The following is a 24,790-nucleotide window of genomic DNA, read 5'->3' as shown; positions in this document are numbered from 1 at the left end:
AAAAAACCATTTCTTAGATCAATTTTGTATTTTCAATAACGACTAATGAAAATTATAATCATAAATAGTTATTAACATAATTAAATGGGTCAATTCGTTCACGTATCAATTTTAAATTCATCATAAAGACCTGAGATTCAGTTAAGTTCAGCTGATTTTAATACACTAATAATTACAATTAAAATGCTACATTCACATAAATAACTTAATAATAAGGTAAAATATTATTTACATGCACCTAAAATAAAACCTGTTAGCTGTCATTGGTCTGTCAAATATCGACCAATCATAAGCCGAGAATGATTTGTAGATTCGAAATTCTAATTTTAAAATATAGTTATCACATTCTGTTTAAAACTAAGATTAAAAATAACGAACGAATGCTGCTAAAATGAGTTCAGTCTTTTGACATAATTCATATCTGATGGAAACACTTATTAAAATGTAATAAATACTTAAAAAATTGAATTTCAGCTAAATTTATTAACCTAATAATACAATATAATTATCACATCGTATCATTCACGATTATAAATTAGCAACAAACTGTTGACAGATCAAAAACCAGTTTACCTATTAAGTCATATAAATTATGAATATTTTATCGAAGGTAGTCCATAGTCGTGTTAAAAGCTTTGCGCCTTTTCCTAATCAACAGTTTGTTAACTGAATGACAGTCTGCCAAATGTCACTTTTGGAATATCTAAACACTAATGACCAATAAAATGCCGTCATTTGGTGTGTCACATTTTGACAGGCTGATACGTACCTGACATGCACTTTTAGAATGGAAACCTTTCAGAAAGTGTAAGTTCATATACATGCTTTAATAAATTAACTGTTTAAGATTTAACTGTCCGGCTCCGTACTTTATCTTTGTATGGACGCTGCACGCACACAATATTATAATACTGATTATTTAATTCTTTTAATATTTAATTAAAATTCTCGGGAGCGTTTATCTCGTATTATGGGACACTTTTACGATGGTGCTACTTATTCACTGATAAGGGCGGCTTCACCTCTGAACACCCAAGAAGCCACTTTATGTTAATGCACTTAAGTCGCAATCTCACGTAAGTAAATCCACAATTAATATAAAATTATAATTACAAGATAATTTCGCTCCTGTCTTAAAACGGTTAACGCGATATACTCGACACTAAATTATAAATTGAACGAAAATATGGTTCGAAATTATTATTCATGTTGTACTAAAGTATAACATAACATTAGGAATAAATTAAAAACTTTAAAATGATATTAATAAATACCATTTAAAGTAGTCTTAAAGTTATCAATTCGATTAACAGTTACTCAAGTAAAGCGCTCACCATGTTAGGACACCAATAAGTCCAGTCCGAACATTGTAAATAGATGACAAAATTTAAATATATAAATCGCACTAAACTGGTCTCATTAGTCTCTGAACGTCAGTGTAAAAATACTAGATCACATTATTTGTTGAGAAATTTTCTCGGATATTTAAATTTCATACCGTATAAATTGAAATTATTCCGTTACAAACAGTTATTTACATAAGTCAAACGATCAGTCTCTGTACGTAAGTTTTTTTAGAGTCACTGGCTGGAGGCACTAAGTGTTCATTTACACGTGACTCGTGATTAACGTACCTATAAACATGTGTGTACCACTTTTTCCGTGCGACACAATTTGCATTTCACTTCACAACACCAATGGAATGTACAATTACACCGTTCCACTACGAACATGGTGTCAGTCCGGTAACCGCGGCCGCAGCACATGAGGTCGCAGCCGTCCACTCCGATACTAGTGTCGTTGCAAGTACGCCCGTGGGTGCCGGGTATACCCAGGCGAGGATTCTTTTCGCAGAAACCAGGCGACGATTCCAAGTAGACGAGGTCTTTGACTCCCGGTGATTTGTGATCGGGATTGTGCGGTCGCAGTTGGAATCTGTATCGATCCCTGCGAGGAACTCTGTGTGGGGCTGCGTCGTTTCGTTGCACGGTTGTTTCAAGGTCCGTGTTAGATACCATCACTCGCGATGCCCCGTCGAAGCGGTCTTTCAATGAGTCGCCGACTGAACGGAAACTTGGCAGCCGCATCCAACAGGTCTTAACCGTGCACGAGCCTGACATTCCGTGGCATTTGCATTCCTGCCGCATCTCCGTTTGCACGTGCTGTGGGAAAACAATAATGTTAATGTCAAAATACATCATTACAAACAAAAAAAGGTCTATTCGAATATCATCAATCCGTTCGATAAGCGGCAATGGTGATCGATGATCCTAAAAGCTCACTTCATCGATCGAATCATACGATCGAGCAAATTGTTACAAATCGAAAGAAGGTGGGCCGATCGTCACAACGTGTGGACAGATCATAAATCATATTCTAGGGACATTCATCATTCTTAGAATGTAGATAAATGACGCGAGGATGGAGACAGCAAATATTTTCCTATCTCATAGCGCACGCTCCGGAACATGGCCTGAGCTCTTTGTTTCTTTCACATGTAGATAAATATAACATATACATATAAGTGTTAAATATTTGAAGGAATGTGGTAAATATTCATCAGGCGGACACCCAGCGCGTCCATTGTGACGGGAATTAGATGTTAATGATTCTTTGGGTAGCTCGAGGCGCTTGTCCCTTGATGTCTTAGGCAGGAATGAATAGTGGATATGCAAATGTAAGTGTAATGTGGGAGGGGGCAGCCCAAGCGCAACGAATGGGTGCCTTGCGCATTCGCCGCGCGATGGACTGGCTGGCCGACGCATAATTACATCCTACGTGATGACATAAGTTTGTCAAGTGGCTGACGAATGATTGTACGATAGCTCAACCACTTGAGAAGTCTACGAGTGTTTATATCAAGTGCGAAATGACGGGATTACTCACCATTCTCCCAGCCTCGTTGTTATGTAGATTCATTTTCTCTCTTAAAGTTTTGCCTCTCTCGCCAGTGTCAACAAATTCCCTGCTGAACTTGAAACCATAGCCAATGTTATCACTGCATCCCCCCCATTTCCAGACGCGAACGTTGGCGGCAGCAGCAGCTCTTGAGCGGTGGGGGGCGCGGTCAACGTGTGAATAATCACACGTGCAAGATTCTATGGAACCTTCGGCGCATGCTCGTGATACTGCATGTGTTACACCCGCGCTGGTGATCCCGTAAATAAAGGCTGTTTCTCGACACCCTGCAAAAAAAATTATATTATAATTTTTTTTAATGTGTTAGACGACACGTAAGACGCATTTTCTGTCACAGATAGAATTGTGAATATATAAAAATGTTTACTTTTAATTCTTAAGTAGCCAAAATAACAAATTGCTAAAATCCAGCGAAGGCAGGTAGCGACTTTTTGTAGTGATATTATTTTTGAATAAACATTTTATAATATTTCACATAGACATGTTTGGTATTTTTATAATTAATTCATCCCACAACGGAGGGTCCCATATTTTAATCAAATTTTATTATCGCTCGAGGTGAAGGAACAAAAAATCTTCATCACATTAATATGTTTGGTATTAAATGAAAATATTTGGATGCGTAATCAAATTGCAGTGGGTAGGGCATCAGACCCCAAAAATCACTTAATTGGCATTACGTAAAATAATAATTTTCTACATTAAGACCATTAGTATAGTACTAACTCTTAGTATAGTAATTTTAACATGCTATAAGTTTGTATGTAATGTCGACACTCAAATAATTAGATATTTGCGCGTCAGTGTATAGAAATCTAGAAGGCATTTTTTGATTGATAATAATTTGTTTGTTAGCTGGAATATCTTTTAGTAAAGACAGTACAAATTTATAAAAAAAACTGTTAAAGCCGCGATCAATAAATAATTATGACATTATAATACAATCCGATACATTCATCTCATAAATCGATATCTCAAATCGAACTATAAATAATTAATGGCTTAGCATTAGAATCAAATACTCATAAAATACAATTAAAGAAAGAGTATCGTCGATCGAAAATAAAAGGCCGTACCTACCCGCCGGATTATAAATTTGATCATTACAATCGAATGGCGCGTATCGAATCTCGAACATCGATACTACTTAATCGATTATAGACAAAACATTTTAATCGAATCGCTTTAACGCAAGATTTTAATGTACATAGTGACGTTTGCATAAATTATTTGGATTATGTAAAGATTAACGAATTAAAATAATTAAAATAAATTCATGAAAGTAACATTTAAACAAAAATTAAGATCTGCCAAAAAACCACATAAATTCTTGTATTTTAGTTTACTTAATTATAATTATAAATTAATGCGTACGTTAAAATATTTACTTAAGAATTCCTGAATTTATTCGCAATCAAGATTGCATTAAGATGATTTTAAAAGGCAGTAAACTGTTAGTGAATTAAACCTCCAACTGCGCAAGCGTCGAAATAATATTTCACCGTTTTTATTGTTGAAGGATGTCTATTAAAAACCAATTGCATTCCTTTTAATCAATAAGATTCTTATCGTGTTTGGAGCTCAAATGAACTGATCATTGCCCGTGACTTTACTTTTAAATTAGAAAAGAGAATAAATCTATAATAATCCTTGTAATTATATCTAATAATAGATAAGTAATTTGTGAAATTTAGCTATGAACGTAATGCCCGATTAGTTTAACTGATTTAAGCAAGCATAGTTAAAATTCATGTTTATTCGCATTTCCCATTCGAAGTATGGTAAACTTATTTACATATTTACTAAATGGCTTAATTAGCAATCTTAATTTAATGACTCTAGGTACGACTGTGCTTTTTACATATCTGTAATTAACAGGCGAAGACGTGAAAAACACTTATTTATACATACACATTACCATAATAGTGTGACTGCTAAAACTATTCTTACCAAAGTTGTAGAATTCTTAATAATTATACAATAATAATAAACATTCGTTGATGAAGCGATTAAAATACTTGATAATCAAGCGATATCTATGCCACATTAATATTTCTGATGCTAAATTGATAGCTTCTCTGGGTGGGCTTCCTGCCAACTGGCTGATACCCTTACGGTCTCAACCTCGATTTTACTATAGCAACATCGCTAAGCGCGATTTTATGCAAGCCATTTATTTAGTGGTCAGGCGTTCGTGGCAAATAAAATCACTGCTATAAAAGACGTATCTCGTTATTATTATGTGGAACGAGGCATCGTTATTAAGGACCTAATAAGCAAATGGAATCATTTTTTTATTGAGTTGTCATCGTACATGGATATAAATTACGGCCTGGACGCAACGGAGGTATCTTTTTGTTCTTGTTAAAAACGAAACAGAAACGCATTTTATCAATTTTTATTCAGCAATTACTTGGGATGTTGGAGCTGGAATTTTAATGTCAATTTCGCCATCACTCAACGTCAATGCTTTGAAGGAGGATTTCCTTCAAATAAATGCAATTCAAAACTTTAGATTTATAAAGAAATTGAAACTAGGAAATTTCTATGTAATAAAGTTTATTAATGTTATTAAAGTAAGCCGTAAACAACCAAAACCCGAAAATATGATTCAAAGCTTTGCAGTTGGAGAGTGAACTAATTCTTCTGTTTTTAATTTTGTATAAAATCAGAAATAGAATTTGACAGTGACAAGATGCTAGGCCAAATCGATAGTCGAATATAAAAGCGATAAACACACGGATATTCGTATGAGTCAGTGTCGGAGGTCCGTCGACGGGGCGCCTCCACCAGGTGGGCCACCACGTGGTACTTGTCTCCAACACATCTGCCACAGCTGTCCACCCGCTGAGATTTTTATTCGCTACTCTTACTTAGACATAACGGAAAACAGGAACCGGAATATTCTAATTATACCTTAAATGATTCACTACCTCGTTTGACAACTCGAATCTTTGTCTACACGCGAATTATTTATTAAACTATAAATAATTCAATTTATATCGCTGGCATACCATCGATATCTCAGGAGAATAAAGCGGATTGTCGCATTGCAAATAAATCGCGACGTAGAAAAATTATGACAGATGTATTAAGGCTCTGTTCGAGGGAACACATTTGTCACGGCATTAAATAAATGTAAATTCATTCTAAAGTCTTAATTAACTGCCCAAACAACAATAATCCGACACCGTAACTGCTAATACAAATACAGATTAGTCAAGTTGTATAAACGATTCGGGCACTTCAAATGTCAAGCTCGCATTCACTAAGACATTCTAGCCACATCGAGCACGATCAAACAACAACAGACGAGTAATGGGAATCTATAAAAGTAAATTATTATTATAACTGATAATAAAGTGCTGTCTGTTGATTATCTGCGCGGATAATAAATGGTCCTGATGGCGGTTTACATCGGACGATAATGCGTCCCCGGGATTGACAGTTAATGCGAGTCGTTCAGGATTTATAAAAGTCAAAAAATCGTAAATCCACCTGAGCGAGAGCGCTAAATAAAACTTAATCACTGTTGACATCTTGATGAACACCTGGCCTAACAAAACAGACCATTAAATAATTCGAAATTAATGTACTAATTAAATATATTCCGTCGCATTAAGCCATCACGATGAAGTGTTTCTTGAAAAGATTAATTTGAAGGATTGACTTATGACGGTTCGCGCGTCGCACCTCTGGTACGTTATTATTTATTGCGAGTGGCATTATTCAAATTTGATGAGCCGTAATTACTCAAAACAACCATAAATCACTGCGTTTTATAATACGATGTTTTGCCGGTTTAGAAATCATTCTATCAGAGAAGGGCAATGAAGTCATTCATTTGTGTCTTTTTCTTTTACGACCACATTATGCCACTATTTTATTGCATTATAAGCTACTATATTATGAGGTTTGTGTTTTAAGGAGCTCAAATTATCTTCGATACTTGTTCTTTTGTACACAAAATCGTTTTCAACTTAAATGGCGTGAATTTTGGCTGCAATTTGAGGAATAGGTTCAATGGGGTAATAAAGAGCAATAATTCATTTTCGTTCTGCTATCTAAGGGTGATTATTTCTTGACAACAGCTCACCGGAGGCATCTCGGCGACAATTCAGAACTCGAAGCCGGTAATATATCACTCATTGTGAGTGGCACAAAGCAGTAAACGCTACCACTCGCTACCAGTCCACTCCTGGCCATTCACACGACGAACAAAGACGTTTGTTTTGAAAGTATATAAAAAGTACCGTAAATAATTTGATTTAAAACTATTCATAATGAGAGATCAAGATTTACAAGCATTGCAATAATTTTAAATAAACTTCTTTGGATTGAGCGCATACATGAGCCCGACATTAAGCCGATCGTAATATTGAAAACAATACAAAACACAAAACCCAAAACGCTTATCTAATTGAGCATTAAATATTTCGTCGGGAATTTTATATCCGTTTTATTTTCGGTTAAGATGGTTTTATACGTTTTATCCGCCCACGGCGATGGAATCTTCGACTCGAGGCATACATATGAAACCTTCAAAACAGGAAATATTTGGAAAGGTCGTTTTATTGGCCGAGTTACCTGCTATTAGGAGCAGCGATAGGTGTAATCGTGGCTTCCGTAGAGCGTGTACGATTATAGTCGCATCGCTAAACTACTCCACAGGAGGCCACGCCACGGGGTCCCGGACCTATATATTTTTCTATTCTCGGGTCAACAATGACCCGTCGTATAAAAGCCCGACTATTGTACCGTTGTCATCATTTGTGTTAATACGATCCTTGAGGTTTATGCCACAAAGAGATGAAGATGTCGCGTCAACTCATCAATGGCGTGTCGACATGTATATTAGTAATTCGTGTTCTATCTGGGGGGCCTTTGTCCGACCCAACTGTAATTATAACAGGGAGATCCTATTCAGAAATCGAGTTGTAGCGATTCAAAAACGCATATTTACGATTGTTTTATGACTAACGTTGTGTGCTCCCGCCGCTATCAGCTGTGTTTTTATGGATATTTCTTAAATGAATGTAATTGCAATGTATTTAAAAGTTTATCGCGAGATATTTGCGGCTGCGCATAATACCTGATCCACGTGATCACTCGGCGCCCGCCCTGGCTGCTTTTAATAAAGTAATATGCTCTAAATGCACACGCATATAACATAAATTTTGTTCCAGCTCTTGCTCTTTTTATAGAATTAAATTATCATGACGGCGGTGGTCCGTACTCTGCTTTATCTTGTTTTAATTTAGAAAAAATATTCCTATCTTTTATTTGAAGTATGTTTTAATATTAAAGTCTACGTTCGATATGATAAAATTCTAGATTCCGATTTATGATTGACAGAAGTATTCAATTCTGGTATCCGTCGCTTGGGCTAATAAAAAAAAGACTATCTCAGTGAGTAATTGCTGGTCTCGTATTAATGAATTTTATCGCCTTAATTGGTTCTGTCTCAGCAATTTACATTATTCTACTTACATAAATAAGATGGAGCTAATCACTTTGAGACCAAAATTATTCTTTTTGATTTACCTGAACATTCACGCACTAACAGGTATATTCTGGCCTCCGGCTATCGACTCGACTAGTTTTTTTTTCAATCAATATAATATTAATGTTATGTAAACATATAAATCTAGTTATTTGTAACTAATTATATTTTCGATGGTCACTGTCTTATTTGTCTATACGGGATTAAATGAATAATTTATTTAGTTCCAAAAGGCATCATCTGTTTAGTATCGGCAACAATATACTTTATCTCTGTTTCCAGAAAGCTTTTAGCGTAGCCAAAGATGACCTGTCTCGACCGCTGGACCGTTTTCAAAGTGCAAGTTAATAGAAACAATATCATACAGAGAGCGTTTGCGTATTTAATTAACAGAAGTAAAAGGGTCAATAACCGTAGCTCTCCCAGATTTCTTAGACCAATCCCGATATCGTCCCGAATTGAAAATGAGATCGAATTAGACCGAGATACGGGAGCGAAAGCTCTTAATTTTGTAGATAACCCCCTTAATGCGGCCTGAACTCGAATCTATCTGAGAAACGGTTTTTTGTTAAATGCATTTCCGATCCATTTCTAAAACGTTACGTTCATTCAACTTTTGTTTGTTTTGGTTTTAAATAACATTAGATTCGGATAAAAAACTAAGAATCAGATTGGATTTACAATACTCGCAGATTTTTTGCTATAAGCCAATAATGCTTGTACAGACCAGATGTTCGCAGTTCGCAGGCTTATAATAAGGCGTATCGCGTACAAAGCATCGAAATCGGACACCGGAGATAGGGCAGTTCTGATTCAAGCTACAAAATAACTCTTGCGTTTCACTTTAAACATGACGAGCACTTTAGACCTTATTCCAATACGAATAAAGTTTTTACTTTCCAACTTTGACAAAACAAGTTTACCTTGATAACATTTTAATTTTCGTAAGTGCACCTTTTATGAATTTAATCTCGCCTTTTTTATTATTACGTGCTCATTACAACATTATTCATATACAAAATAAGACATACATACATTTACTTGTAAATTATGGAGTCTGTGATTTAGTGAGTGACCAATGAATTTAGTAGCACAACCGGTATTTTTATGGTAATGGATATTTGCTGATTTGAATCTATCGATAAAAATCAAATCTCAATCTCGTCTAAACACTATTAAATTATACGAATAGTTAGGTACAGTTATATAAATACAGACTAGGGAATTGGCAGTCTCAAAATAAATTAGAGGGTATAATGAAAAGGGGCTTCGAACGGGATTTGGGATGTCACATGGTCATGTAATTGATACAGGATGTTTTATCTTGATGAGTCTTTTATATCTGCCACCGATGGGCTACCCTCACGGTGAATGGCGATAAAATCTTTTAAAAAGGGTTGCCAAGTGAAGATATCACTTAATTTGTATCCACTCGTTGTAACCGGGATTAGAGTCTTTTTGTAAAGGTTTTTTTAACAAATTCTGCATTAAAAGATTTGGTCATGTTTTTTAAGGATTTCACTTGAAGCTTTGTAGACATTTATCGTCTTACATTATTTGAGTGTTTTGTTTCTTTTGTTGAGACAAACGTATTACGCGTGTTCTTATATTCGCTATTTATGTTTCTTTGTTCAGTTTTTATTTAATATTGGCAAAGGATAATCGAGGTCCGAACATTAACTTGTCAGTCTTTATCAGAATTTATAACTAATTAAGTCCATAATAAACAATTTATGTAACAAAAATTTTATGTTTATTAAAGCAGTCCGCACTGCAGTAGGTAGGCAAAGGGGTTTTGGAGACTTTATAATCGTGAAGAATATTGTTGAATTTTATAATTACATTTTAAATGATTTAATATCGACGTGATATCAAGTAAATAATGTGTTAAAACCTTTTCTTTTATCATAATTTTAACTTTATTCAGAAATTGATTTAACTTTACGAACTAGACTTTGTATTGTCTTTTGTTAACATGGCTTTTACACATTAATAAAATACTCTTTAAACGGATTGAAGCTATGTGTTATTATTATAAACTTATAATTATTTACATAATTTTAAATTTAAATAATTATTAGTTTATAATAATAACACATAGCTTCCATCCGTTTAAAAAGTGTTTTATGAATTAGACTTTGGCTTAATTAATTATAAAAACTTTAAAATATTGATTTTGACTCTTGTGAATGATGAATAAATTTTATAATTCTGAGATTACTCGTGGAAAACTTGCCTATGTTTTGTTGATTGCGTTCCATCAATATACCGAGCGGTGTATCTATAGCTATTTACGTCGTAAGGCACAATTTTCAAAATGAGTGTATTAAAAATAATATAAATCCTTACCTCTATCTACAATTTTGCCGAATAGGTTCTTCCCTCTCAAGAAATTTCTGGTGGAGCAGTTCCACCTTCTGTACTTAAACTGGTGTTGGCATTCTGTTACCGCCATGTTTGCTCCTTTAGCAACTGCTGCTAGAACCCCAGGATTTTCTCTTGCTAATCTTCTTTGCTTCCGCCTCAGCGTCGCATGTACTGCTGGGTCCATATACAGAACTCCAGGCGATAGTGGTGATAGATTATTTGGTTCCCCTGCTTTCGCTATACCCCTAGAACAAAATAAAACCTCATTAACTTCTAAGGTGTAACGATATGTTATATTAATAGTTAGACCTATCTTGTAGAAGACATGATATACAGCCAGCGCTGTTTTATAAAAAACTATTTTTGAAACCTTTGTAATTTCACGTATAACCTGTGAAAGTAACAGGTAGTTAAACAGTAGATCGCCCGTTATCACGTGAGAGATTGTTAAAAAAAACCTAACAAAACGCCACTTAAGGCAATGGGTGCACAGAATGAAATGCTCGTTTTCGAAGACAACAAACAATTGACGACCGAACTGTCAATCTGCAGACGTTTAGACAAATATTTGCGTCGCGCATTAATCTTCAAGGGCCGGGGCAAACACATCCACATCTCGAGCACATCAGCTCAACGTGTTGACTCTGCATTGCCCCGACTCACTTCATATGTATACACGCGAAACATTTCAAACAGAATCGAACCCGCCACCCACGCTCAACCTCTTAAACTATACACGTTATACACATTACCCGTTACATATCTAGGTCTGTATGTATTAAATATTACATAAGGTTTATCTCAGAAAAACAAGTGAACTCGGATATCACTATGCTCCATTATTTACTTTTCTTTGTAGTCGAGTGTTGCGTAAATATGGACGGGTTTTTGGACTATTTCGTTTGACAATTTATTGACGGACGGTTTGGTTAACGATGGCTTGACTGTTCGGTGTACAATGTACTTATTGAACTAATAATTTACTCGATGATTATAGAATATGTTCAATGGTGGATCTAGAAGCATCTCCGTTGTAAGACAAGTTAATGTTAGTGAATATTTTACTTGTCTAGTTATAACAAAATCGACTTTAAATTCTCAACTGACAAACTGAAAATTAAACCAATACAAGTTTGACCTCAAAACCGAAACTATGAGAACGCTCTGGGTTATTGACATAACTAAAAACAAAGTATATTTGTCTGCCCGTGCGTAAAGTCCTTTACACTTGTCACTTTGGTAGGAAATCAAATAAAACAGATGAGATCCTCAAGAAAAAATCGTGAATACCTTTCACGAGCAAACTCAATGTTTGGACAGAGATAAAGACTGTGTGAATGTGTCAAAATAACAAATATTTACTTGTGTTCTGGTCGTTTGGATAATTAAAGTTTCTCTTGAATTTCGCTGCTTTAGCTGTTAATTACTTCGATATGATTCAATTTGAACGGTGAACTGACCGAATTTGATTAACTAGTTTTTTAGCTTTCTACTTAAATACACGTTAAAGAGGTTATTTATTAGACAAATTAATTGATGAATGTGGGTGTACTTGTAATTGGTAACACTGCTTACATTTTGCTAAATTGTAGAATGTCATATATATTTATAATATGAGAAATAAGATAAATAGTGTATGGTTACTAAGTTAATGAAATTTTGTTACTGGTAGTATTATTAGTGTAATTGTATAACTTTTGGCGGTATAGTCAGATCATAGATTTTTTTTTAAATTTATATTATATTAATATAATTTATTTTATGAGTTTGTTTATAGCACATTTAATTTACCATTCAAACTCAAATAAAAACTAAAACTCGCTTCTCACCGTCTATAGGTTTATCTTATAAACTACTCAATGGATTTCAATGCGGTTATAGCGAAGGTTAAGTGATGAGCTGTTTAACTCTGACAAAGTCATGCGAAAAGCTAATTTTGTATAAAAATCATAAGTGTATAGACTGCCTCTAAAATGGCTGTTGGCAAATCGAGACACGCTGTTTGAATACAAATTAAGATTTCATTATGTAATTTGTTACCATGTTAGGCGTCAAAATATGAGCCGTCCAATTTATAATGACCTGTCACCAGACTCCTATAATTCATGAATATCAAAACTGCTTCCTATAAAAGAGGTCCTCTTTAAATGGCTGCTATTAAAATAATTATGACGACGCGAATTTTTATTGTAATATAATATTACGTACGTGTGATGTTTTATAATCCATGTTTTATATTTCTATATTCAAGATATTTATAACTGTAAGAAAAATTTCTCTCTGTAAAAAAAAATTACACAAAGAATATATTTGATTAATAACTGTTTTAAACTGTTACACTTAACTTAAGAATTTCTGAGATACTATAAAAATAATTATGTTTGTTTGTTTGCACAACGAACACGAGCCACTGTTTGTTAATAGTGACATAGTGATAAATGATAAGTTTAACACAGAATTAAAAATGTTATAGAACTTACAACTCAGTAAAAAACTATTCATTAACTATATGGATTTGTTACGTATTAAACGAGAAACTTGGAACAATAGTTTTTAGATGAATATCAATCTAAAGATGTCCAGTTTATACTTACAGCTTAACTAACAAGCGTTAGTAATGAAGTCATCCATAAACTATGAATATTTTAATAAGTATAGTTACATAATGTTACAATAAATGAAATTATAATTACCGCGTAATTAATCCCTACTTTAGCAGATTAGTTAATTCTTACAAAGAAATACCGTCGGTTGACGTTATCTACTTACCGACGCCTGCGCTGCGTCGGCTTCATCAAACTAATGTTTTAGCAATTGTTTTCATTTAAATACATTGAAATCCGCCGGCTGAGAAATCTAGTGTTATTAAATTAATCCTATATTTATTATAATTCGGAATTTTTTACATAGAACAATTGTTGATCGATGAATGTTTGATAAATTTACAGTACTTGTAAGAAAAGAGATGGTACGCGACTGAAAGTGCTTTAGAAAGCGCTGTTGTGGTAGTGTAAGTAGTACAAAACCATTTAAATAAATTAACAATCATTATTCATGTTTTTAATTCTATATAAGTTAAAAAATATTGTCCTTTTGACTATGATATATATTTTATTGTAATAAAAGCGTTTATAACTTGAAAAGTCAAGAATATTTAGTCTTCAATAATAATTTTAATATATACTGATATACTTACTTTACAAATATATACATGTGTTATAGAAATATTTAAGAAATTATTATTTTGTAATAATCTACTGACGATTTTCTTAATATTTTAGTTTACTTTATTTAAATTATATTTTTACCTACTATAAATTATACAAAACAAATATTACAATGAAGTATTGTGCAAGTCTTTTCCAGTAAATTCTTTAGTCTATGGAAAGGATTAACTGTTACATAACAGGAGCCAAGTGATAGTGTATTCAAATAATTGTCTACTCTTGTCTGTCACGGAGACACGCATCACTCAAATTTCACTTTTAATTTTTAGTTCTAATTTTATTCCTATGAAACAGCCGTAAAATAGTAATTACAATGTTATATATATATAACGTTTTATACTTTATGTTTTATAGTCAACTATAATTTTCATTAATTAGACTGCCAAATCTAACAAAATACTGCAGAATGCTGTGCACAGCTTGTTGTTTTTATCCTACCGACTACTTTGTATGAAACTATCAAATTAAATTTATAATAGCATATATTACAACTTTCGCGGTGTAATTAAAATCAATTAAAGTTTCAACGCTTACAAAGATGTAATTTATTGATTAGTATCAATCATTTAGCATCTGTATAACTGGTTAATCTATTAACTACGTAAAGTTTACTGCGCATTTATCTTACTTGGTTTTGATAATGTTGGAATTTTAATTTTATAGAAATTCAGTTTAAACGGTTTTAAAATGCCTATTAAATGACCGATAGCTTATTCTTAACATATGAAGTCCACAACAGTTCAAATTAATAGAATATATGCTAATGTCCTAATTTCATAGAATCTTGACCTACATTTGAATTTCGAATAAAAACAATACTTGACAACGTTACATATGTCAACGTCAAGCCAAACGTCACTTACCACCACATGCTGCCGCGTCCTCTGCGCGGCTTGCTGACGGCACATTCGCACCGCAAACACAGAAAAAGCACTAACAGGCACAAACACTTCATCGTAATGGGCGGACCGGTCACATGCGCGCTGCGGCTCGAAACATAACTATCTGACGAGTTGACTGTCCGGCAGAGCCAAGGCGGAGCTATGGTGGGAGGACTTACCTGGATTACCGCCCGACATTTTTTTGACGGGTCATTGAGTTATGCAAGGTTAGATAATGTATTGTTACATCGGTATGGATAATGGATTCAATTTACTAATGAGTTTTAATATTGTTGTCGGTACCTTAATTAGATTAAAATATTTGCTAATGATTAAAGTGAAGCGGTACCTACTTTATAGTTTTTAATTTGTTAGTCGTATGTTGTGGTGTAAATTAGTTAATGAAGTTAGATGTATTTTTAATATTTTTGTTCTCTATAGCTATGGTATATGGAGTTTAATATTTACTTTAAAATCAACGTATTTATATAAAATCTTTTAAGATATGATAAGATAAGATTTTAACACTGTTTACATACCTAATCAATATAATAAATTCTTCAAGGGCTGAATACTAAAAAATTAAGCAACTTCACTTCTTTTTACTATATATTAAACCCAACAGATATGCGCAGGCGTACAACCGGAATAACGTTATTTTTAATACATAGGGCAGAAAGCTACAATAAATGTTTTAATATTATTCTATTTTCTTTCATGAGCAATATTTAATTTTATTATTAATTTGCTTTTGTTCACAGCGGGCCCTAAATTTTTTACATGTCTATTGTCACTAGGTACCTATCAGTTATATCACGTATTTAGTTGATACCTATTGATGACCTTTAAACATGAAATATATGAAATATTAATTTTCTTAATTAATTAGTATTATTTGACTATTAGTTGAGAATAATAGTCAAAGAGTACTTTAAGTTTTAAATAAAAATGTTCATCAAATATTATTGATCATTAAATCCCATGAGTTTTTTTACGAATGTTTTTGTAATTCAATATTAAAACACAATTGTATTAAAGAAAATTGATGAAAAGATATCATTCATAAATTGGCAGATTACTTGCAATGTGCAATGCAACGCGGGCGGCATGATCGTGCGCCGGTGGGAGGGGCGGCGGAAACCAATCAGAGAGCAGAACGAGTATTGAAGTGCGCACGAGTGGCACTACACGTGCTCACGGCGAACGACGCGTTCCTTATTTAAAATTGTACGACAGTTAACTATTTTATTAAACAATTGAATAGAAAATAAAGATTTATAGAAAATAAGATGTTGTTTTATATGAAAACGACTTTATAAGAATATTGGATAGTAATTCATTTTCAAATTTTCTTTTTATTTGATACTATTTCAAATTCAAAGTAGAAAAGCCTACATAGATTTGTCATACTTGACATATACAGACATAGACTCACACATATATCATATATTACCGTATGACATGTAAAATGGTAAATAGATATTCGACCCACACTGCGTTATCGCCACTGTCTCGTTGCGTTTATCGCAAGGAAAAGACATCAACGCGTTACAATGTTGCAACAATACTTAAACGTATTGTGTTACACGTTATAAATATTCTATTATAAATGAAAAACGGAGTTTGTTTTGCCTTCTTGAATTATCCGCTTAATCGGTTCTAGATGAATAGGCAGTTCGGAAAGAACATATTGATTTCATACAGCCACCGTGCAGAGGCTTAATTCATGGGTAAAATTCAATATCTCTAACTATAGTCGTATATTATTTTATAAATACCGAGGTTATGTGTCTCGGGATTTATCCTACTGAATTTTACTTTAAGATATGATTAAAATCTCAGTGTCAAAGGAATATTACAGTACCATCATCAGTGTTTGTTTTGTAGTTAAATATCGTGTTTATAGTACTTACTGCTTTCGGATATTATCTGACATACCAACGCAATACACCCAAAATATAAATTACCGGTAAAACCTGGTATAAAAACCCTATAATAAATTCATCGGATTTTATTGTTTTTTTTCTTTCTTATGTTTAAAATGGTCGGCTAAGTAAGTTATCTTTTAAAAATCATAGAAATCTATAATATTATGTTTGACATAATTATTTAGTAAAAAGTATGCGTTATAACATAGAATATGGTTAAAAATATTTTTTCTTGTCTTTTTAATTTTTCAATATTATTGTACTTAAAATATGTGCATATTTCACAATGGTTCAATAGGTATCGTAGGTTTAAAATTAGGACAAGCCCAACATGTGCCTGCAGTAATGAAGAGCAAACAGTGGAACATGTGCTTCTACACTGCCTTATATTCGCATCGTCCAGGCACCACCTGGAGCAACAAATGCAGATGACTGTAGACCGTGGCGGCCTACAGGACATGTTAATAAAGCACAGACCGTGCCTGGAACGGTTATGCGAAAAAATCATTAAATATTTAAAGGAGCAAACAAAACCGAAAGAGCGGGTCTCGCGAGGAATTGCGCCCCGGCTCGCCCATGAATATTGTAAATAAAAATATTACCGATGCAGCCGGGGCGTATTTCGCGACGCCTGCCATTTGCGAATTAATTAAATGTATATTGTTTTTATTTTTGGAAAAAAATGTGGTATAAAAAGTCCCTGGACAATATGGCAGGGGAGTAGAGGGTTATAAATTAATCAAAAAAATAGGTATCGTATTTATTAAATTATTTTCGTGTTTATATCGTTAATTAAGTTTAAATGATAAATATAGATATTGGTGGTTATTTATTACATTTAAATCCAACTGAAGCCGAAGATAATATAAAAGTTTTCAATAAAACTCAGTTTAAATAACGCTTGTAGTTTCCCTCAACTGCTTAACACACAAAAACACGCTTGTCGCGTGCTCTAACCATGTGTTGCGCATATGATTTTTACTAGTTAATTGACAAGCCGTGTTACACACAGATGTTCAATCACCCTAAGTATTGAAAACATTTTACATTTAGAGAGTTTTAAATAGAAGTGCACTTGTATTCAATTTATTCATTTAACAGACTAATATAATATAATCATGATATGTTACACAAGAAATCCACTGTGGCTTGTATAAACATAAACGTAGCAGTCTTGTTTATGAGGAAGTTTTTCGATTGACTTTTGTTGGTTAACGTTAGGCTTTCTAATAACTGACTGAGTAGTTCGTTTATTAGCCACGGTAGCGAAATCCTCAACTCTCTCTCTCTCCATGCGTTGTTTGCTGTTGATGTACAGAATCGAACTTGGGTTACCGCTCGGGTCTGTACGTCAAGCTCAACTCGTTTAAATGTCATCTCGAAAAACGTGCTGGATTAGAAGCTTTGCGTCATACTGTAAAATTGTACGTTTCATGTTTTTAATAGCAGGCTAATGTTAAAACAAGATAACAGAAAAAAATCGCGTAAATTTTAAAAATAACGTAAGATACAATCTTAACAACTTTATATAAATTTAATTAACATTTTTTTTGCTTCTAACTTCCTTGAGTAAGGTACTATTGATCGGAACCACTTCTCGGGTACTTTCGCTTTTCGAGAGACATGTAGGCTATCTTTCTCCATTCATTTCCTGTTACCTATAGCTTCTATACCTTCTTATTTTTTTTTTTTTAAGAGCACCCTTATTCATAGGTACTATAGGTAATACCGAAATACCAAACTTAGACATTAAAATAACTGATTTTTCCGTGACATAAATGATGTTTTGTAATGCGCTATAAAAATGTAATATTTGCTAGCATTTTATATTTCAAATTCCGCAAAATTGCATAATTAATAAAAAATAAGGCTAACTAAACATTACTACACACTCTGACAGCCAAGGTCAATTGACACTATAACTTGTAAGGTTACTTCTGTGAAATTATCATGACAGTTTACTGTACAAATAACTATAAATTACTGAACAGAAGGAAACAGTAGAAAATAATTTACAACGAAATAATTAACGCACTTTGTCCGTAATTCACCATGAAATACCTCTTCTTACACTGTACCCACCTGGTAACTCCTTTAGCAATATGACTTTTATTACAAATGACAAACAGTGCATTATTATTTATCAGGTGTTTCAATGTTTTCAGGGGTGTTAATAATTAAGTAAATTAGCAGCAGATATAGCTTTATTAAAATAAAGTAAGGTTTTAAGTGGCATATGAACGTTTATATGTTGGTATTGTGAAAGTGAAAGTTATGGCCCTTTAAATAAATTATTGAGCTCTATATAACATGTATTTACTTATAACAAACATTGTGGTGCTTTTCTCACTCAACGAATAAGTATCGCACTACAGCGGGGGAATGCTGCCAGCGTTAAAGGTACACCGCCACATCAAACTTTTAAAATTTGTTTTAATTTTCTTTGTATTTACATATTACATTATAGTAAAACGATCAGAAAAATAAATCAGGTTAGTGCTTTAAGCTCATTATAGCTTAGACTCAGAAACATCTTTTAATTTAAAACTATTTTAGACTTACTATATAATTGACTACGATTGGTATCTTATTACTATCTTGAATCTTAAAATAAAACCTATGTTTATCAAGAAAAATTCACTTCGAAGTGTAACCGTCTTCTTTAGGAGTTAAGCCAGTATAGTTTTAGCAATTAAAATGATGTATTTAGACCACATAAAAACATGCTCTTTACCGATATCAATAACATCAAGTCACAAACAATTGAGAAAAACAAACATCCTACCGCCAAAAACTAAGTGATTCATGCAACTTTCTCATCATCCTTATCTCCATGTACAAATATTGGAACATCTAAGACAATGAGCAGGAACTTAGTTTGATAACATTGAAACGTCGCAAACGACCTTATGACGTCCATTTAAAAATCAAGCTAAATATAATAGGAGTAAAGTTAAAATTATATTGGAGATTAAAACTGGTACAGCATAGAGTTTAGCTTCGTTCATTGTATGTTTATTGCTCGAAGTAAATAATTTTTATTATGTTTACAGGCGGTTGCCTGGTCAAAGCGGTGGTCGCCTCCCAGAGCGATTAATTTGAAAAAGGGTTTTATTGGGATGACAACTGTATTAGTAGCTCCTCATTTTTCTTTAGGAATTGTTAAGGCAACGCTAAAATCGACACTGGCTAATGATTTATCTATGACAGTGCAAGTAATAAAATGAACTGTCATGTTTTTAATTCTTTTGTTATTTCATGCTTTAGCGTTTTCTTTTAGTAATAAAATCCTACTGTTGTGATCAGTGTTAGCCTAGAAGCTTCTCCGTGCGACTCTCATCCTTGCGGTCTTAGGTTCGATCCCCGGCTGTGCACCAATGGACTTTATAATATGTTCTATGTGCACATTTAACTTTTACTAGAAAGGTGAAGGAAAACACCGAGAGGAAACCGGCTTGCCTTAGATTCAAAAAGTCGATGGCATGCGTCAGGCATAGAAGGCTGATCGCCTACTTGCTAGAATAACAAATGATCATGAAACAGATACAGAAATCTGAGGTACCTAAAAAGGTTGTTATTGAATTGTTTTTTTTTTACAAAAACCCACTCGTTTTTAGGTTTATCTTTAATGTAACGATTCGATGTCGATAATGGGACACGAAAATATATCCATTCAAGCAAGGAATGAGTGCTTGGTTAGCACAACCATTATTTCAAAGGCCGACTTGCCTTTTGGCAATGTGGGGCGGTATCTATTACATAACATGATGAGCCTCCTGCCTTGTTTCCTTTGTTACATAAGAAGAAAATATTAAATTAAATATGAAAATTTAGGCTATTTTAATTGCGTTCATGGCGCTAACAAACAGCTAATATATAAAAAACTTGTCCTTACCAACCGATAAAATCGACCTTGGCTATCATTTTTACTAATAGCATTTTAATCACGGCTTAGTCAACAGCAAAAACGCTCGTAAAAAATGATCTTTGAATGGACTTTAATAAGTCTAGACGGGTGTACGTCAAATTAATCCTCTTAAATTAAAACTGTATTGAATTGATTACAAAGTTTTCGTATGATATGTTTTTTGTTTGTTCGACCTCCCGTATGCTGGGCCTTTAAAAGCCTTTAACATGAATATACATTTTACATAAATATAACATAGTAAAGTATTCTTGGGATAGGTGAGGATAGATATCACATTCCCTCAGCCATCATTTTCACACTAAGGAATGGATTACAGTATCCGCGTATCGTGTTTAAAAGACGCAGTTAAGATACAGAAACATAAACCAAACAAAAAAATGTCAATTTTAAGTTAATATAAAAAAAATTAAGATCGAAATTTACACTAACTACCAGTTCCTAAATCAAGCAAGCAAGAAGTTTTAGCATAAAAAACAGAGCGAGAACAATAAGAATTACAGAATTTTCTTGAGTAATTTCAGAGCCCCGGATATAAACAATATTGTAAATGCGCGTCTGTTATGAATAACCAAACATACATACAGGCCACGGTTTTAAAAAACACACGCCCAACATATTAACAATAATGGTTATAGGAAAATCGGCTATTTCAAATTATACCTACAAAAAGAATATATATTTCGGAAGAAACTATGAAAAGAACGCTTTGCGCTATTGCGCTTCCGTCTAAAAAAATATTTTCATATATAGTAAATATTCGAGTTTTTAGCACTTTAAATGTAATACCGGAAGTTCTCTAAGTGATGAAATATGTCATTTTGACAGTGTGACCCTACATTTTGTTTTACAAGTGGTTTATTTATGGACAAGTTCGTAAGTGAAGCTACTTCACACACATCTATTATTATATTTTTACATAATTGTATTTTATCTTTATATTATATTTTCAAGACCTATGTCACTTGCCTTGACGTTGAGATTTTTAAATAGTTTTAATGCAAAACGTGAACAAAACATCTGAGGAAACTAAAACCTAAAAACTGACTTAAAATTATCACCGACTTGCCTATTAAGAAAATCAATGATCACGAAAGAAATCACTGGTCATATGTCAAAGGAACACCGTTTTTTTTTAATATAAAGTCAATCTGACAATTCTCTGCATAGATTATAGAAGGCTTCTTGTAACCCTTATCATAGATAACTTGACTTAAAGTCCTAAATTCCCCAAGTGGGGCAGAGGGTATCCAGCGTATAAAACCAGCCTTATCGGTCCTGGGGAGCTCTCTTCTCTTTCTCTCACCGTTAATAAGCTGTCAATTTAGTATTCCTTAGAATTTGACCTCAATGATTTACCCGTTGTATGTTTAAGACTTGACCAGAGCGATGCGTTATAAATTTACAGGACATAGTCAAACCTTATAGAGATACTTTAAGATTTATTTGTACCCAGATTTCACAATCCAGGGCTCATCAACCGGAAACTAACCTACTCCAAGCCAGCGCAGTCTAATTAATTTGATAAAACAGTCATAATAATTATGTTATAGCTATAATTGCCGGAAAAGCCTGACAAAACTTATCGTATAATTAAGATAGCGACTCTACTGTAATTTATAGCCTTATATGCTTATAATGTTGCCCGATCGAAATAGATAAATTTTGTAAATATTTTGTCAACAAAACGTTTTATGGCCCACACGACGTCTTTATGGGCGATCTTATTAAGTAATTATAATAAATGTGGTTTATTATCTTTTTGATACACTTCTAAATTATTGGTTTGTGTTTATAGACTTTTATCGTATCAGAGTTAAAATGAGTTTTTCTTCGTGTGTTGGAGATTACAAAAAAAAACTTATATGTCTAGTAACAACACTCCTGAGAAAAAGCAATTTATATTGCAGAATTGATGACATGTGACACCTTCTTTGAAGAGATGTTTCTGAACCGTGCCTAGAAGTTTACTTTTATACTACTGGTTATTAAATCTTATTGAATCCATTAAGAAAAAAAATATTGAACTAAAAAGTGTATTTCTTTAAATGAAATAGCCCATTACGTCCGCGCAAGTCGACATGTCTGCGGTCAGAACAAGATCTCAATATGAAAATGCCACCCAACGATAAAAACGGTTGCGGTATTTCCGTTTACCTAAATTCATTGCGCAGGAGTCATTAAACCCTAAACCCGATATTTTAGCATAAATTAAGATTTTATCTCACAAACAAAATTAGGTAGGCATTAGTTGTTAATGTTTCAGCATAAAGTCAATTAGGATATTTGTTTAAACATAATTATTATGGGAATTAATTTTTTTATCAACAAACATAACGTTTCAAAACACAGATAACTCGAGTTTGATTTTAGAGTCACGAGAAACCTTTTCGTATAAAAGAACAGTACGTTTTATGTTCAATATTGTGAATATTGGGATGAAATGTTTAATCATTTGTAATATTTCATACATCGTGAGAAGAGTGGCATGTCTGTTACATATTTATGTTTACGAGAGATCCTCTGGCTAACGTCAGGGATATTTAAAGCAATATTTGATGGTGCTACGGGATTCCGGCCACTTATCCAACATTATTCTTTTAATGTTTAGCAGGCAACCGTGCTAGTTACTCAGATTCCTGCCGCTCTCGCTTCACCCTATATGTAGGATGTATAGAATAAAACAAGTTACAAAAATATCCTATAAATAAGTTTCATATACATTATTTGCGAGCACTGGACATTCCAGAATAACGTGGAATGCCTACATTAGTATAAAAAAAGGAAGTAGACCTCAAATGGGGTCCACTGTAAGCATCTCTACGATGTTATACCTATAGCTTAGAATTAAGAAAAGTGAGAAGGAAGAAGCCAGTATCGTAATACAAACGGAGGTGTAGAATACCCTTTGTATTGTAAAATTCCGCAAACATTACCTTATTATTGCTACACGCTACCTTTTTTCCAAGAAATGTAACCAGCCCAGTATTGAATAATCACAGTTAGGTGCAACAAGGTAACGCCTATGAAATACATATTTTAGATCCTTATCAGATAATACAATTTACACTAGAAGTTGAAATAAACCGGCACCTTTGTTGCGTACAAAACAATAGAATTCAGCAAATCCTTTTTGTAACCATACAATGGATGATCATTAGTGTTTACAGAATTGGAAGCAGGTAAAATCGCTAGTTAGATGATATCTTAAAGCAAACGATAGCCTAGAAGAGTAGATTTAACTCTCATATTAGTTGGTACATACAAGGCCTTTACTTACTTAAAATTCACACAATGTCTATGACATCACGGCTTTGACAAGTAGATTAAAACGACACTCCAATAACGTTCAAAAACTATTGCATATGGCTTTGTATTCGTTTGATTGTGAAGCCCGCTTGGAATTGGTAATTAAAAATAATAATTCTCACAACAACAACGGCAAATTTAAGTTCAATTCGATATGTTGCTATTATAGTAAAATTGTATTTAATAGTCTATATTATATATTTAGGTGACCAACTGCAAAAATATAAATATAATGTATAATCTGAAAAATGCCTTGAGCGTCCTTTTCTTAGTAAAATATAATACATATATTGCTGTCTGTGTGTGTGAGAGACTAAGTACGACTAGTTACTTAATATTTTATTTTGTACATCACTCCTATAAGAAGCCTTTGATTTATTTAGTTTAGTTTTTTGTAGTAAACGAAAAAACATATCTAGTTTTACATCTAGGAACAGAAAATTTCACGAAACCTCGTAGTGTGTGTAATACTAGAAAGTGTAATCACTTTATAGTTAATTCTGTTATTCGTTCTAATAATATATTTCGTAAGGAGTTTTTAATATGTATAAATATAAGTGACCTAACTCGCGTATAATCAATATACAGCTCTGAAATTTGATGATGATTTTGGTTTAATTAATCTTTAAAATATGTTTGTTCCATTTCAACATGGCCTTAAAATTATTTGTACGAAATTTTTCCAGTAAATAACACAAACAGTTACATTTTATAACCCGAAGGTTCGATCG

General features: G+C 33.2%; 1 protein-coding gene across 1 annotated transcript; it reads right to left on the bottom strand.

Moving 5' to 3' along the window:
- Window positions 1–1,221: 1,221 nt before the first annotated feature.
- Window positions 1,222–15,107, bottom strand: LOC123709136 (protein Wnt-1). The gene is made up of 4 exons (XM_045660280.1): window positions 14,880–15,107; window positions 10,772–11,034; window positions 2,887–3,185; window positions 1,222–2,162 (listed from the first exon to the last, which is right to left on the bottom strand). Exons 1-4 carry the CDS (start codon window positions 14,969–14,971, stop codon window positions 1,635–1,637), a joined length of 1,182 nt encoding a protein of 393 aa, XP_045516236.1. The 5' UTR covers window positions 14,972–15,107; the 3' UTR covers window positions 1,222–1,634.
- Window positions 15,108–24,790: the final 9,683 nt, after the last annotated feature.

The sequence above is a fragment of the Pieris brassicae genome, chromosome 4 (assembly GCF_905147105.1).
Source record: "Pieris brassicae chromosome 4, ilPieBrab1.1, whole genome shotgun sequence".
Lineage (NCBI taxonomy): Eukaryota > Metazoa > Arthropoda > Insecta > Lepidoptera > Pieridae > Pieris > Pieris brassicae.
The sequence above is the reverse complement of the archived record's forward strand: the minus strand, read 5'-3'. Positions and strand labels throughout refer to the sequence as shown.

Excerpts from the sequence above, each read along its gene's own strand:
- LOC123709136 (XM_045660280.1), bottom strand. The coding sequence starts at position 14,971 with ATGAAGTGTTTGTGCCTGTTAGTGCTTTTTCTGTGTTTGCGGTGCGAA. Across the intron at positions 11,035-14,879 it reads GGACGCGGCAGCATGTGGTG|GGGTATAGCGAAAGCAGGGG; the intron begins GTAAGTGACGTT and ends ATTTTGTTCTAG. Across the intron at positions 3,186-10,771 it reads CGGCAAAATTGTAGATAGAG|GGTGTCGAGAAACAGCCTTT; the intron begins GTAAGGATTTAT and ends TTTTTTTTGCAG.